Raw genomic sequence first — 18303 nt, 5'->3', positions numbered from 1 at the left:
CCTTGAAAGCAAGCAGAAGTTGTTACACAACTAAAAACTAAAATGAATTGAGTGTCAGTACATTACTGACATTAACAAAATGTATACCAACATTTGAATCATGCATTAGAAGTACCTGTGTATTGGTAGTAGTTGCTTGTTAGACTTTTGCTAGTTATTAACAAACATTTACATTAGTCTTGAATAGCATAATTATGAAATGTATTTTTAAAACCATAAAATTAGCAGCTTCATGAGAAAACTCTTTGGCTTTGAAACCAGTAATGGAATCAAGACTAGCCTGTACATTCTGTGTAGTCTGATCAGGATCCATGTTGTTTGTTTGTGCACATTAACTGTAACAGCCATGTCTATAAAGTTAAAATGAACAGGGTGGTTCCTGATCAGAGTACAGGCTTTTTAGCTGGACTATTTGAGGAATAGGGGAGCTATCCTACTCGCCCCGGCATCGGCGTGAGCGTCACCACAAATGTTTAAGTTTGCGTACCACCCCAAATATTTTCAAAGTCCATTGAGATATTGCTTTCATATTTTGCATACTTGTTTACCATGATAACCCCAGTCTGTAAAAAGGAGGAGGCAACTCTTGTCAAGCATTTTGACTGAATTATGGCCCCTTTTTGACTTAGAATAAATGTTAAAGTTTGCATACCACCCCAAATATTTTCAAAGTCCATTGAGATATTGCTTTCATATTTTGCATACTTGTTTACCATCATGACCCCAGTCTGTTAAAAGGAGGAAGCAACTCTATCAAGCATTTTGACTGAATTATGGCCCCTTTTCGACTTAGAATAAATGTTAAAGTTTGCATACAACCCCAAATATTTTCAAAGTCCATTGAGATATTGCTTTCATATTTTGCATACTTGCTTACCATCATGACCCCAGTCTGTAAAAAGGAGGAGGCAACTCTGTCAAGCATTTTGACTAATTATGGCCCCTTTTAGACTTAGAATATGCTTATTGTGATGTTAAAGTTTTTACTCATTGCTTATATTATACTATCAAGCACTGAGAATAGTCAAGCGCGCTGTCCACTGACAGCTCTTGTTTAATCCATACTGGCCACAAAGTCATTATGCTGGTGTCCCATGTCATGACTTGAGTTTTAAACTCAGTTTACCAGAAAGATGAAATTGTTGTTATCAATGCAAGGAGGTGTTGACAGTTGTATGCTAATTTAATGGACGTATCCATTTTCGAAGAAACTTTTATGTCAAATCTTGAAGACCGTTTGTCTAGATTTAATATTTTTCTTTTTAAGTTAAAAGTTAAAACTGCAGGAAAGGTTATTTCCCACTGCCTCATATTAGAAACTAAAGTGCTGGATTGTTTATGTGTATACGTAACATCCTGTTTTGATTTACATAATTGTACTAACATTAATAGTGTTTTAAAATCAAAGTGAAAACTGCAGTTACTGGTAGTTTTGTGAGTATAGCTTCTTAGAAACCTGAATGGCTAGAATGTTTGTCATGTAGAACATTGATAATGTTTAGAAAGTTATATATTTGTAATGCTTAAAGGCTTAATTTTATTAGCTCGACTATTCAAAGAATAGTAGAGCTATTGGACTCGCCCATGCGTCGGCGTCGGCGTCCGCGTCCCGATTTGGTTAAGTTTTTGTATGTAAGCTGGTATCTCAGCAACCACTTGTGGGAATGGATTGAAACTTCACACACTTATTCACTGTGATAAACTGACTTACATTGCACAGGTTCCATAACTCAGTTTTGCTTTTTTACAAAATTATGCCCCTTTTTTGACTTAGAAATTTTTGGTTAAGGTTTTGTATGTAAGCTGGTATCTCAGTAACCACTTGTGGGAATGGATTGAAACTTCACACACTTTATTTACTGTGATAAACTGACTTACATTGCACAGGTTCCATAACTCTATTTTGCTTTTTTACAAAATTATGCCCCTTTTTCGACTTAGAATTTTTTGGTTAAGGTTTTGTATGTAAGCTGGTATCTCAGTACTCACTAATGGGAATGGATTGAAACTTCACACACTTGTTCACTGTCATGGTCTGACATGCCCAAAGCAGGTCCCATAACTTTATTTTGCTTTTTTACAAAATTATGCCCCTTTTTCAACATAGAAATTTTTGGTTAAGTTTTTGTATGTAAGCTGGTATCTCAGTATCCACTAATGGGAAAGGATTGAAACTTCACACACTAGTTCACTGTCATGAGCTGATAAGCACTATGCAGGTTCCATAACCCTATTTTACTTTTTTACTAAATTATGCCCCTTTTTCGACTTTCTTATTCATTCAAGCGACAAGGCTGTTAAATAGTCGAGCGTTGCTGTCCTCCGACAGCTCTTGTTTGTAACCTTCTGCTTTAATATGCAGTATGATTGTGAAGATTGTAGTGTCTTTGTGGCATTGTAAAGGAGAATGTTAAAAATCAGGCTCAGTTCATTTACATTAAAACATGATAACTGATTAAAGCTGTAATCACATTGTTAATTAGAATAATCAATGTTATAGGCAATAAAAGACACTGGAATTAGTATCACAACAAGTTACAAAATAAATAATGGTATGTACATGTATGTGAAATGTAAGTCATTGCTGCTGAAGTATTGAAGTTTTCTTTTTTGAGCTGTTTTGAGTTGTTACTTACCATGCTTACTACTCTTACTGAAGTTGCTCAATGAGATCTTAAATTACCTATATATATAATTGATTATTCAAACAGGATTCTGAAAATAAAATAAATAATGAATATATTTTCAAAATATAATAAATAAATATAATTTCATATGTATATAAAACAGATGTAAAATAAACAAGTTTATTGGTGGAGAAGGTATGGCTAGAAGGGGAGGATGGAGGCCATAATATTACTACATTTATATTCACAATTGTTGCTACGCCGAACAAAGTATCAGGGAAACTGACTATCCTGTCAGGGAAAATTCAGGGAATTATCAGGGAAATTTACTTCAGATTTTTGGTGGCCACCCTGTATATGGCTTTCAAACTTTGAACACTTGCTTACCATCATGGTCACACATTGCCATATAGTGCAAGACTTATCCAGATCCTCAAATACTGTGAGGTACATTGTTCATCTTGTCTGTTACTATCCTTTTGTCTGAAAATCTCTGGTTATATTTTGTCTCCATACTTTCATCAATTCTTCGAATAGTCGAGCACGCTGTCAACAGACAGCTCTTGATTCAAATTATATTATGTAGGATTTTGCCCATTGCAGCTTTTTGTTAATAAATTTTGATTTCCAGAGTAAAAAGCAAAAGATTGAACGATTCACCAAGGACACACTGAAAGAAACGCAGAAGCATTTCCACCAAACAGTAGTAGAGCAGCAACAGTATTTGTAAGTACATTTTGTTGTTACTTAGGTAGTAGTGGCCTGGGGGTTCAAGTGTAACCTGTTAAGTTTGAGTTATAGTGAGGTCCCAGCCACACTTCCTCATATAACACTAATAAAAGAAATGCTCTTCCAAGAAAGCACATTTCAGAGTGATTTTAATTCTCTTCCATTAAATTTGAACTAAACTACTAGAATAGCTGTATTTTGAAGTAGGCTGTGGTCTGTGATAAGGTGTCAGCTGCTTAACCCGGAGGTCATAGGTTCAATTTCATTACCTCTCATGAACAGACTTAGTCAAACCAAGTCTGCTATTACCGGTACTCTTTTTGGTTGCATTCTTTGCTTCCAAAGGATCTTTTTACAGATTTTATTATAATTGTACTCAAGACCACCCATCAAGGACACCTGTACTAGATTTTCCAGAAAGAAGACCGGTGGTTCAAATAAACAAGTTGTCTGCACTATTGTCATTGAGCTAAAATAAATCTAGTTTTAAATATATAGTACTACATAAATTTTAAAGGTGTAAAACCTTTCAAGGTAATTGGAGAAATTCTATGCTTCTGTTGCAAAAATTCCACACAAAAGGAACCTCCAAGCCAAATATTTAGACTTGGCTGGACGCTTTTTAGTTGAGAGGGGTTTCACTGTAGGATTTAAATATTCCTTTATTTAATAGCCCATTTTATCAATAAGTATATTTTCCAGGTCCAATTTGAAGGATGATTTTGGAGCTAGAATGTTATTAGAACTGACAGCTCTTGAAAAGGACATACAAAGACTAAACGATGCAGAAAAGAACATGGAGGTTTGCTATAAACTCAAATGACCTTTAGTATACTGCAAATAAAATGTTGAAAGCATTCTGAAATACATATTGAAACTTAGATAATAGATTAAAACTTCAGTAATAGATATTTCAGTACTACAGAATCATCTGATTCATTTATATAGGTTCATTTAATTCATTATAAGTAATAAATCAGAATTGGAATAAATAAAATATGTGACTTACACATTTCTGATGAAGTTATTTACATAATTTGTTGTCACTTTTTAGGAATTTTTCAAGTGTCAATTAGATGTACTCAGAAACAATGAAGAGTCACAGGGGAAAAGGTACTGCTTTGTTAAATCTGTAACCTCTACAGAGACATTTACATGTCAATCTAATATAAGTTAAAGATCTCAACAACATAACTATTTAAAAGGAATTAACAAACACTTCAATAGATACTTATGTATTTCACCACTAGCATGCTTATGCCATAGCTTAGAGAAATAGTTTGAAATATTTTAGCTTAAAAGTTATTAGGGAGAGAAAGTGTATATTTTGGTTGATAAAAGTATTATTAAGAATACTATGGAAATTAATAAATCTTGATTTTTTTTATATTCACTGTTGAGGATAGAAACATCCTTTGAAACAGTAAAGAGTGTTTTTAGCTCACCTGATCCAAAGGCTCATGGTGAGCTTTTGTGACCACTCAATGTCGGTCGTGTGTCCGTCAGCATTTTCTAAAGAAAAATTCTTCTTGAAAACCACTGGGCAGAATTACACCAAATTTCACAGGAATGATCCTTGGGTGGTCCCCTTTTAAAATTTTTCAAAGAAATTAATTCCATGCAGAACTGTGTTTGCCATGTTAGCCAAAAGGAAAAACTTTAAAAATCTTTTCCAAAACAGCAAGACGTAGAGCCTTGATATTTAGCATCATGTGACATCATCTTATGGTCCTCTATCAAGATTGTTCAAATTGTGCCCCTGGGGTGAAAAGAGGTCCTGCCCCAGAGTCACAAGTTTTACATAGACTTATATAGGAAAAAACTTTAAAAATCTTCTTGTCTAAAACCACACTGCCTAGGGCTTCGATATTTGGTATGTAGCATTGCCTTATAGTCCTCTACCAAGTGTTCAAATTATTACCCTGGGTTGAAAAGAGGCCCTGCCCCTGGGGCCTCAAGTTTTATATAGACTTGTATAGGAAAAAACTTTAAAAATCTTCTTGTCTGAAACTACAAGACCTAGGCCTTTGATATTTTGTTTGTAGCATTGCCTTGTGGACCTCTTTGAAGATTGTTCAAATTGTGCCCCAGGGGTGAAAAGAGGCCCCGCATCAGGGGTCCCAAGTTTTACATAGACTTATATAGGGAAAAACTTTAAAAAATCTTCTTGTCTGAAACTGCAAGTCCTAGGCTTTTGATATTTGGTGTGTTGCATTGCCTTGCGGTCCTCTACCAAAATTGTTCAAATTATTACCCTGGGGTGAAAAGGGGCCCTGTCCCGGGTGTCCTAAGTTTAACATAGACTTATATAGGGGAAAAAAATAAAAACCTTTTGTCTGAAAGTTCAAGGCCTAGGTCTTTGATATTTGGTATGTATCATTGCCTAGTACACCTCTTAACAGGATTATTCAAATTATGCCCCTGGGGTGAAAAGAGGCCCCGCCCTGGTGGTCACTTGTTATATGAGTTATATAGGAAAAAATTATCAGATCATATTTCCTAGACTGTTTAATTATATTTACCTGATGTACCCAAGTGATTACATGTCACCTTACATAATGACCTTGACCTACTTTCTTGTTTTTTTGAGATACAGCCTTGAAATTTGGATGACATGTACAGTTTTGCATACTGATCTTAAAACTGACTTTTAGTTACCATGAATGTGACCTACTGACCTACTTTCTAATATTTTAGCATCAGTTTGTCATTTGAAACATGTGGCTCATATTACTCAGGTGAGCGATTTAGGATCATCATGACCCTCTTGTTTGTTTTTTTTTTGTAGAATAAGCTTTTTTTTTCATTTTAATGAGTGAATGTACAGGCTTAAATTATAGGTGTCATACAATAGATTTATAAACGTTTATAATTTATTAATATGTTTTCCAGACTAAACAATATGAAGAAGTTGCAGTCCTGTTTCCTTGACAAGTCAAAGAAAGTAAAAAATTACAACTTAAATGTACATGTAAGTTGTCCCTTTTGAAAGTGTGATTAGTAAACAACAAACTATACTGTTGAATGTAAAAAAGTGTATCACAACTGTGTTTTTCAGCAGTTGACTTATCATATTTGAATGACACCTTAGCAAAACCTTGACTCCTTAGGAAATACTTTAATTGTGAAGATCCAGAGCTACAAAACATAAATTCTTCCAGCTTTATTGGCATTATGACTTCTTGAACACAGCAGATGTTGGCCTTACACATATTAGATACCTACAGAGATTAGATTTGATGCCTCTTATGTATAGTGTACTTGTATTGAATAGTCTTGTGGTGTTGTTCCTTGAATTATTTGAAATTTACCAGGTGTCTGCTATCCACCGTTTTTTAACCAAATGATTGTTACCCATCCATCCCATAACTTTTTATGCCTATTAAGTTAGACAACAAACAGTACTGTAGCAACTCTTTAAATATGTAGCTTGAATTGCTGGAGTCTTTTCAGATTTGGGTATTAATTGACCTGTTACTAGGCTTGATGTTTTAAAAAGATGTATAGAAAGTGCTTAACAAAGGTTATTTGATGTGGGCTCCTTTGTTGAAAGTGTGTTTCTATCCTGCAGAAAAATATGCAAGAACAGTTGAGGAAGGATATGGCAGCTTTGCAACGAAAACTGATTGCTGAAACAGTAAGTTGAATCTGTAACACATTTTCTGTAAAGAAATATATAGAGGATATTACATGAGTGTCTTTTCATATTGAATTTATTAAACGAATTGAATAAAATAATAAAATACGAGGCTCTGCCGAGCATTTTATCAATTTTATTCAACGAGTTGAATACATTCAATGTGGAAAGTCACAAATGTAATATTCTTTTTAGCTCATCTGATTTTTTGAAAAAAAATGATGAGTTATTGTCATCACTTGAGCGGTTGTCGGCGTCGGCGTCGGCGTTGCCTGGTTAAGTTTTATGTTTAGGTCAGCTTTTCTCCTAAACTATCAAAGCTATTGCTTTGAAACTTGGAATACTTGTTCACCATCATAAGCTGACCCTGTATAGCAAGAAACATAACTCCATCTTGCTTTTTGCAAGATTTATGGCCCCTTTTGTACTTAGAAAATATCAGATTTCTTGGTTAAGTTTTATGTTTAGGTCAACTTTTCGCCTAAACTATCAAAGCTATTGCTTTGAAACTTGCAACACTTGTTCACCATCATAAGCTGACCCTGTACAGCAAGCAACGTAACTCCATCCTGCTTTTTGCAATAATTATTGCCCCTTTTGGACTTAGAAAATCATTTTCTTGGTTGAGTATTATGTTTAATTCAACTTTTCTCATAAACTATCAAAGCTATTGCTTTAAAACTTGCTTTTTCACCATCATAAGTGGACACTGTACATCAAGAAACATAACTCTATCCTGTTTTTTTGCAAGAATGATGGCCCTTTTTAGACTTAGAAAATCATGGGTAGGACAATATTTCTATTATACAAAAAAAATCAGATGAGCGTCAGCACCCGCAGGGCGGTGCTCTTGTTAACACATGTCAGCCTTTCCTATCGAAACATCAAAAATTTTCTTTCTTTTACTATATAAATAAATCAATTTGATCAACGTCTCGTATACTATAAATGACGTCAAATCTTTATTACACTAGTGAATTATCATTTTTGGGGGCAGTGCCCCCAGATTTAACAAACCGTCTTTCAATTTTCTTGTCGAGTTTATGACCAACCTGACAACACAAAGAAAACAAGTTCCATCGTATTTACCAAACGTAACTTTACTATTGCATTTTGCAATTATATTTTTGATCCGATATGATTAAATAGATCTACACATTTTATATTAACAACAGTATCTGAAGAAAACTAAACTGCATTGTAAATGTAAATTATAATAGACCTACTTAAGCGTAAGAATAATAAAGACGCTTAATTTGATCACGTGATCGATTCTGAAACTGACACTTGTTTTGATCATGCGACCTATTCAGAAATCCATTAACTAGTTTCAATACGCTCAAAAAATGTGTTCTTGATCCTGCATGAAAATAGCAACTACTAAGGAATTGCAACGCCACTGATAAGCCGACAGATTATTGATTTTTTCATTGCCGTGCCTGACGACACCGTTGTGGATGTGTATTATGGAGAAACTTTTATCAGTTTGCGGCGATCAGAACCGTTTATCAGTAGGCGAATCTATAAATATGCGGCAACATCCTATAGATCCCGATTCGCATTCTGTTAAAATATCTTTTCCGTGCAGGTATTATTTCTAAAATATTAATTCAGAAAATACAGTGCTGAAATGAAATACTTTTCGCATGTCTAAGAAAATGTTTTCAAGAGATATGTTATTTATAAAAATTAATACTATATAAAATAATAATAATAAAAAAATTCAAATAAAAAACAGTGTTTTACTTGAAATAGAATAGGTAGAAAAAAAATTCATTACTTATTCGTCAGTTTGAATTTATGACTTATTTGGTTCGGGGGGAAATTGATTTGACAGTTTGATCTTTTATAATTATCATATTATCTAATCAAATAATCGGCAATAGATTTTTTTCTTTCATTGTTTGAATTCGTAAAATCAACTATGAACAGATTACTTCTGTTTTACGCCAACTATTAAGAACATTTTAAAGCTTAAAGGCATATTTATGTACTTGGTCGGACCGTCCTTATTCGTGATTGTATATTATGTATGATTATATATTTTGATCTCGAAATCAGCTGTAAATCGTTAATCAAAATGTCTCGTCCACACAAGTTGCATAAAAATTAATTGAATTTCAAATATTTACTAAAATTTAATACACAATTGCACGGTGCATATCGATATCGGCGGACTCCTTGCGAAATATGCTTTATCGGCGGTTTCTTGCGTCGGCACCGGCGATTATTTGCTATAAACAGGTTAGCAGTTATAAAAAGTCAAATATACACACCAAATTAATTAAGCTATAATGTTTCCAGGTAGTCATTAGCATAGAGCCTCTCTGAGCGTAATGCAGAGAGCCTGCCTGTGCATCAAAAAAAAAAAAAAAAAAAAAAAGAAGAAGAAAAAACTGGTATGCAGAGAGACCGCATACCGAAAGTAAGGGGTTTTGAAAAGTTCCATTTACATTTCGGCCTATTTGTATATATTATTTGGAAGAATATTGATAAATGAATACAAATAGTGCGCTTGATGTGTATGATATCAAAGCAGAAACTGGTTAAAGACTGTGGGAAAAGTCGGGCTAGTGTTTCATGTCAGTACACCATCAACAAATTTCATCAAGTTTGCGAGCAAAACCGTTGATAATTAAAAAGTAAACACTACAAAACATAGAAAAGACATTCAAATGTTCCGTGCTCTACTTATTTTTGAGCAGCATACCTATGATCATGGATGGCAGCTCATTTTTCGCCTCCCATACCAACCTGGGCAGTGTTTATAGCAAAGAATAGCCGGTGCCGACGTAAAGAAACCGCCGATATAGCAGATTTCGCAGAGTCCGTCGATATGGATATGCACTGTGAATTGGAGAGAGCATCCTGAATATACATGTCATCTAGGGAAGGTTTGTATCCATGGATATGTTGTCAAAAGTTATGGCATCAGAATCTTGCGGGCATGCTGTAATTTCAATAGCAACCACCACGCCACCGCAAATCAGGGGAGATATTTTTTTACTTTTTCCAGAAATCCGACCTCACTATATAGGGCCAATAGAAACGCGCTTATTCTGGAAAAGTTTCCCAAACTGAACATGTGCCCGATTCTTTAGTCTAAAGATCAGAACATTATGTATATTACGTGCTTAACATATAATGTTCGGGAAATCCTTGAAAAAAGACCGAAGAAAAAATTCATTCCCAGATTTTTCTATCAAAAACGCCATATACGCTGATCAAACTGGTATTTATCTGCAGGAAAATTATCGTTTAAAGTTGAGACTGCGCTAAATACTGTTATAATTGCGCGTACATATACGTATTTTATCATTTTTCAGACCGAGTAATTTTTGCTACGGGAGGTAATCCGCCATTCCGCGATGATAACTTGCCGCAGGTGCCCGTTATATTTTGGCCTCATTTTCTTGGTAATTATCCCGGCAGATGTACATTTATGTTACCAGTTGAATGTATTTCATCTATCTGAGGGTGCAAATGGTTTCTGATGGTGATATTCGAAGGTAGAACCACCAGAAATCTTGTTCTTTTCCACGGGCGGTTCGTATCCTAATTTACTCGAACCTAACTGTATACACCAGTTCGGTAGGTTCATTGATATGACGAATCACGGTTTTTCATAGTGTTTAATGTATTTCTTATATTATGATATTGATAGTTTGAAATACAGATCTATATTAAATAACCTAAAATTGAAACAGACAATGTTATTTAGATCAACAAGCGTAACAAACAATATGAATAATAATATCATCATGTGTCATGTATGTTTTTAAGAAAACAGTTACTGAATTTTAGCAATAGTTGGAATGGAAAAAGGTAGATATATAAAAAAAATTACAGGTGTTTGTGTGTTAACTTATGACGACTTCTTGTTAAATTGATGCTTGTTTGTAACAACAAACATTCCTGACTTTTTAGCTCACCTGAGCAATGCTCAGGTGAGTTTTTCTGATCGCTCGATGTCCGGCGTCTGTCGTCCGTCGTCTGTCGTCTGTCGTCTGTCGTCTGTCAACATTTAGCTTGTGTATGCAATAGAGGCTGTATTTTTCAATTAATCTTCATGAATATTGGTCAGAATGATAACCTTGATGAAGTCTAGGCCGAGTTCGAAAATGGGTCATCTCGGGTCAAAAACTAGGTCACTAGGTCAAATCAAAGAAAAACCTTGTGTATGCGATAGAGGCTGTATTTTTCATTTAATCTTCATGAATATTGGTCAGAATGATAACTTTGATGAAATCTAGGCCGAGTTCGAAAATGGGTCATCTCGGGTCAAAAACTAGGTCACTAGGTCAAATCAAAGAAAAACCTTGTGTATGCGATAGAGGCGGTATTTTTCAACTAATCTTCATGAATATTGGTCAGAATGATAACCTTGATGAAATCTAAGCCGAGTTCGAAAATGGATCATCTCGGGTCAAAAACTAGGTCACTAGGTCAAATCAAAGAAAAACCTTGTGTATGCGATAGAGGCTGTATTTTTCAATTCTTCTTCATGAATATTGGTCAGAATGATAACCTTGATGAAATCTAGGCCGAGTTCGAAAATGGGTCATCTCGGGTCAAAAACTAGGTCACTAGGTCAAATCAAAGAAAAACCTTGTGTATGCGATAGAGGCTGTATTTTTCAATTGATCTTCATGAATTTTGGTCAGAATGATTGCCTTGATGAAATCTAGGCTGAGTTCGAAAATGGGTCATCTCGGATCAAAAACTAGGTCACTAGGTCAAATCAAAGAAAAACCTTGTGTATGCGATAGAGGCTGTATTTTTCAATTGATCTTCATGAATTTTGGTCAGAATGATTGCCTTGATGAAATCTAGGCCTAGTTTGAAAATGGGTCATCTTGGGTCAAAAACTAGGTCACTAGGTCATATCACGTAAAAACCTTGTGTATGTGATAGAGGCTGTATTTTTCAATTGATCTTCATGAATTTTGGTCAGAATGATTACCTTGATGAAATTTAGACCAAGTTCGAAAATGGGTCATCTCGGGTCAAAAACTAGGTCACTAGGTCAAATCAAAGAAAAACCTTGTGTATGCAATAGAGGCGGTATTTTTCAACTGATCTTCATGAAATTTAGCCAGAATGATAACCTTGATAAAATCTAGGCCGAGTTCGAAAATGGGTCATCTGGGATCAAAAACTAGGTCATTAGGTCAAATCGAAGAAAAACATTGTGTATGCAATAGAGGATGTATTTTTCAATTGATCTTCATGAAATTTGGTCAGAGTGATTGCCTTGATGAAATCTAGGTCGATTTTGAATATGGGTTATCTGAGGTCAAAAATTAGGTCACTAGGTCAAATTAAAGAAAAATCTTGTGTATGCGATAGAGACTGTTTTTTTCAATTGATTTTTATGAAATTTGGTCAGGTTGATTGCCTTAATGAAATCTAGGTCGAATTTGAATATGGGTCATCTGAGGTCAAAAACTAGGTCACTTGGTCAAATCAAAGAAAAAACATCTGTATGTGATAGAGGCTGTATTTTTCAGTTGATCTTCATGAATTTTGGTCAGAATGATTGCCTTGATAAAATCTAAGTCGAGTTTGAACATGGGTCATCTAGGGTCAAAAACTAGGTCATATCTAAGAAAATGCTTGTTTTATCGCAAGAGACCAATTTTTTGGTCCAATCTTAATGAAAAATTGGTCAGAATATTTGTTTCCATGAAATCACTAGGTCAAACATGTTTTACACTGTTATGGAGTGTTTCTTAGGTGAGCGACCTAGGGCCATCTTGGCCCTCTTGTTTAATTGATAAGTATTGTACACTTTAGAAGACATAGACTATTTTTTAATGTCAGTTCAAGGAAATTCTGTTCCTTTAAACTTTCACATAGTGGAATATTTTGACTTTCTTTCCAAACTTTCATAAAGTGTTACAAAATTTGCCTGTTTTTGTTAGACTGTCAAGACCACATGATGTCAGGACATAGAGAGCAAACAGAAGTATTGAAGAAATTGAAATACATTGTATAGCTTTATCTTTTTCATTTTATCAAACCTGGCAATGAAAGGTTTTTGTTTGTCAATGAACAACTGCAATTGAACAGGATTAGATTTTTTAATCTTTACCTTTTGAACAAAATATAGAAGTGTATTGAACACAAGTTAATAAATTTTATTGTTGTGCACTGTAAAAGTTGTGACCACTCCATTTCTTGCCACACACAAGTGCATTACATAATGCCTGCATGTACTTCCCTGACATGAATGGGTTACATCAAGTCTTGAAACTGCAAAGCACTGCCCCCATCAGTCCTCTCAGTACTTTGATTATTTAATGGCTTTATTACACTCCAGCGACTTCAAATATGTGATAAATATTGATAAGCCTTATTCTGTTGAAGATTCATTGAGAGGGTTTGCGTGTAGTGTTTGAACACATATTTTGACATACCTGTACCTGGTAAGGATTTTTTGTGGACTTCCTTTTGTTGTTCCTGTCCTTTGGGCTTCAACAGTCAAGTTCTTTAAATTTTGCTCCAATTCTCTGATGTAATCCATCGGGCGTATATTGCCTCGCTTGGCAGAGCTCTTGTTTATCAAATTCCCCGGTGTTTTGACTTCAAAATAACTACATTTGTCTTTCGTGTTCAACTACAGTTCCTTTCAAATTCAAATGGAACATGATGGACATACACATATCCTTTGGAGTTTTATGTCTGATTAGTTTTTCTTCAGTTAACTTCATATATTGATCAATTGGGGTGGTGGAGGGGGGACATTTTGCCATACAATGTTGACATTATTGTACTGTACTTTTCTGTGTAGTAGCAGTGACATTTTATGTTAACATTTACTTCCTTAATTGTACATTACCTTTCTGCTATTTTTCAGCAAAGACAGGAATTCATGGATGTGAAGATGAAGCTACAGAAACTTTTTAACTGAACAACCTGAAATTTGTGCATTAAAATCTGCTGAGACAGTATCATGGATAAATTTTATTGACTTTTTAGTTAGTTTTTGTTTTATAGCATAGTTGCGAAATTGTGAAAATGATGTGCTTGAAGGGCTTTTTGACAAATGACAAAGGGTTATGCATTTTTTTCAAAACAGCTGTTTGTATGTGAAATTTGTGGAAGTGATGTTCTAGAAGCACTTTTTTCTCAGTCTATACAGTCAGAAAGTTACTTTAATCTGACACTGAAGAGAAAGATAAGAAAAATGTTCTACAGACTAGGTCCTTTTATCCCAGCAGCACTAACTTGTAGCAACTTTCAGGCGCTATTCTCCAAATATGTAGATGTTGTTGTGGGTGTATGCAATGCACCCATTTTAGCATCAAGTCACCCTGAACAACATTTACACATTGTCATGAATAGTACAATAAGTATCTGGAAAGATATGAACTGTTTCTCACTGATGGAAGGGCATAACAGTGTGCTATTTGGCATTAAATATTTCTTACATTGAAGAAATGTACTAGACTGGCATACCATCTCCTTTTGCATTTGGACTTGTAAAATTTAGCATGTAATCTACTAGTGACATACAAAATTGAAACAAATTCTGTTGCTATCTAGTATTACTGCAATATATATTTTATACAGCTATAAGATTTTTAAATGCTTTTATTTATCAAAATTTTATATGATTTAAAGTATATTTTTGCTTTACTTGGGGCAAAATTTATACACTTACTATGTGATTCCTCTGCTGTGATATTAAGTTTAATGTTTATTTAAGCTCCTGTATGTTGGTATCAGAAATATTTCAGGTTTTTTTTTTGTACTTTAAGGAATGGATAAATGGACTGTGTTACTGAAAACTACATGAATGCAGCAGTTTCATAACAGGCTTTTCATTTCTTTAAAAAGATAGCAATAGGCTAGTATTACAAAAAAAGCATTGCTTAGGGAAGTAAACAGTAGCAGAAAAAAAGGAAATGTATATAGGGTTAAAAGGTATGCCTGTAACTGGTCCTACCAGGAAAATAATGCCAATTTATGTTTAAAGTTTTTACTTTTATTGTATATCAATTGTATTCTGAATGAAGATGTTATTATCTATATATTACAAGATCTGTAGAGAATTTGTTAATTTACAACAATGTTGACTGTTTTATGGAAAAAATAAAATGTTTATGAAAAATGTTGTATGCGTTCGAGCCAATATTTGAATGGAAGGGTTCATAAACACACTTGAATTGAGAGATTTAATGTTCTTTTTCTGATGTGAGTAAACAAAAAGCATTTACAACCTCTAAAGTCAACAGTGCTAATTTTTAGCCCACCTGAACTCAGAAAATACTAATCAAAATTACCCCAAACTTAGTCTGGAACATCCTAGCATGGATCTCTCAGATTTTTTCAAACGATTCCACTTTACTAGAACAAACTTTCAGACATCTTTTTCATTAACTACTTGATGGATCTTCACCAAAATTAGTTCATAGCATCCCAAACTTAGTCCATATATCAACAATGAACATAGAGAATTGAGTAAGAAGCTAATAGTTTTTTTTTTTAGAAACTCTGTACCTATAGCATCCTTGTATTGCCGGACATCTCTTATTTTTTTATGCCCCCAGCATCTACAGATAGTGATTGTCCTGTCCGTCCGTCCGTACGAGGTTAACCAAATGGGACCGTTTCGTCTCGCATCAATACCCCTTACTAGAATGACTTTATACTAATGCAAATGTAACATGTGACCATTCCTCATCTTCAGACATCACCTGACCTCATTTTGGACTTTGGTTGCTTTATATGGGCCATCTCTTGGTTAACCGTATGGGACCGTAGGTGCGCAATATTCTTCCGTTGAAGAACGAGTGCATATTTCTCGATGCAAAGATAATAACATACGCATCTACACGTATAAATATAACGTAAATATCGTGAATTTGTTCAAAAGCCTGAATAGGATTGACAATACTGAACTGAATACAAAAAAATATTGCAGCAACACACTGAAATACGTCACGCACGTGATATGAAATTCAGGCGTCAGTTTATGGAAAAAATATTGATGTTTCCGGTACCAGTGTAATTTAACGGGGAACAGAAACGAATATTTAATAAAATTGTAATACATATACGTTGTTTATTTTTCAAACGTAACGTCAACATTACATTAATTTCACGGCTGTGACATTTTGGCTAGATTTTTCAATTTTCATGTGTTAAATTCAGTTTTTAATCAACGTAAGACTTCTGCACATCGATTTGCAGACTATTGTATGTACTTTCAGACTCTAGTCGCGGTTTTGTAAACAAATACATATTTCTTTAAATATTTCGGCACGTAACAACTTCGTAATTCTATTTTTTGCATTTTTTTACAGGTGTGATATCGCGGCTAGATTAAAGTATACATATATTAAACGCCTAAATCGAAGTCAAAATCATTCTCATTCATCAGATGTTCGACATGGTACCCGAGACCGGGGTACCATGGTAGACATCTGGTTTGTGAGAATGAGTCAAAATAGGACAAGTCGTTACGAATTCAAACGTAGAATTGATGTACTTTTTGTCGAAATAAATATAATAGAAAGCATACAATAGTTAAAGAAAATACTGACGTTTTAACAAAGTCGGTTGCGGAAAAAAATAAAATCTTACGTTTTCAGTTGGATCTGTCTTTCGCCTCCATTGTTACAGGAAGTCTTGAACAGTAAATGATTGAAATGACATCAAATATAGTTGACGTCACGTCACCGAGTTTTCTTTTTTGGTGAAAAAAAGCCGTTAAATAATGTGCATTGGTAAATTCTGTCGTTTCTGTGTTTTCTATTATTGTATGTCGAATTAAATTTATACTAATTATGAAACGTAAATGCGACCACATTTGCAAACAGGGCGATTGTTTTGCCTTTTGTGATAAGAATATAAACAACCCTATTACTAAAACGAATTTCATGAAACATTGAAGTGTAAGAAACTTACAAATTCCTGATGTTCGCCAACAATGAGCGTAACGTCTGAGTGTGTTCAATTCGCTCATATTTTGTCCCTTTCAGAGGTTTCCAAAGCTAGAAATTGAAAAATAAACGCCTTTTTATAGACCATGCAATTGGTGGATCTTCACCAAAGTCTGTAACATTCTTGCTTTGCATTCTCTGGGTTCCTCTTTGCCCTTTTTAGATAATGCCAGATCTTTTATAAAAGAAAGTTTTGAATAATGAATTTTCAATCTTGGTCTTTAGCATCCCTGGATTGTCCTGTCTGGTTTGCTCAAATGGGTTGGCTTGGGCCCTGTAGGGGCCGTTAGAGCTATGAATAGAAATAAAAGCACTATAATAACGTTCCACTATCCAGCGGCTAGATCTTGATATGTAGCATCCATGGATTGACGTCAATGAGTTTGTGCAAAAACCTTCAAGGCTCGTCTATTTTATAATCATCTGTTAAGAATATTTTTAAAAAGCATTTAAATCGAAAATGTTGGGTTATTTTGTGATAAAATATGTAAACAATTTCAATTAGATAGATATCGGTTAAATCACGGGGCCATTCGTCCAGCCGCAAGGTACCCGTGTTCATGACCATGCTTTTTATAGGTGCATGTACACTTCTAAGCATTTTCTTTCTGGTCTGGTGCCAGGTACGAGTGATCTAATCATTGACTGTCGACACATAACTGAGTTATAAAAAGTAAGAAAGTGAAAAACAATTATTGTATGCACATCTACTGTGAAATGGAGTTATTACAGATAGATCTATAACAAAATGAATCTACTGTATTATTTCTTTGTTTTAACTGCGCGCCTTACCTATATAAAAGCTGAAAAGTGTGTGAAAAGTGCCAAATTTTTCCTGTTTTTAGCTCATCTGATTTTTTTTTAAAAAAAGATGAGTTATTGTCATCACTTGATCGGCGTCGGCGTCGGCGTTGCCTGGTTAAATTTTATGTTTAGGTCAGCTTTTCTCCTAAACTATCAAAGCTATTGCTTTGAAACTTGCAACACTTGTCCACTATCATAAGCTGACCCTGTACAGCAAGAAACATAACTCCATCCTGCTTTTTGCAAGAACTATTGCCTCTTTTGGACTTAGAAAATTAGTTTTATTGGTTAAGTTTTATGTTTAGGTCAGCTTTTCTCCTAAACTATCAAAGCTATTGCTTTAAAACTTGCAACACTTGTTCACCATCATAAGCTGACCCTGTACAGCAAGAAACATAACTCCATCCTGCTTTTTGCAAGATTTATGGCCCCTTTTGGACTTAGAAAACATCAGACTTTTTGGTTAAGTTTTATGTTTAGGTCAACTTTTTCTCTTAAACTATTAAAGCTATTGCTTTGAAACTTGCAACACTTGTTCACCATTAGAAACTGACCC

At 34.5% G+C, this 18303-nt stretch overlaps 1 protein-coding gene across 1 annotated transcript in view; it reads left to right on the top strand.

The window, feature by feature from the left end:
* The window catches only part of LOC123525678 (synaptonemal complex protein 2-like), a 104672-nt gene extending 89560 nt beyond the window's left edge, over window positions 1–15112 (top strand). The window contains exons 37-42 of the mRNA XM_053538929.1: window positions 3259–3353; window positions 4059–4158; window positions 4411–4469; window positions 6249–6327; window positions 6928–6993; window positions 13853–15112. Of these exons, the coding sequence (XP_053394904.1) occupies window positions 3259–3353; window positions 4059–4158; window positions 4411–4469; window positions 6249–6327; window positions 6928–6993; window positions 13853–13906 (453 nt within the window). The 3' untranslated portion in view covers window positions 13907–15112. The remainder of the gene's footprint in view (window positions 1–3258; window positions 3354–4058; window positions 4159–4410; window positions 4470–6248; window positions 6328–6927; window positions 6994–13852) is intronic.
* Window positions 15113–18303: the final 3191 nt, after the last annotated feature.

Source organism: Mercenaria mercenaria, chromosome 3 (genome assembly GCF_021730395.1).
Source record: "Mercenaria mercenaria strain notata chromosome 3, MADL_Memer_1, whole genome shotgun sequence".
Lineage (NCBI taxonomy): Eukaryota > Metazoa > Mollusca > Bivalvia > Venerida > Veneridae > Mercenaria > Mercenaria mercenaria.
This window is presented reverse-complemented; position numbering and strand designations above follow the sequence as displayed.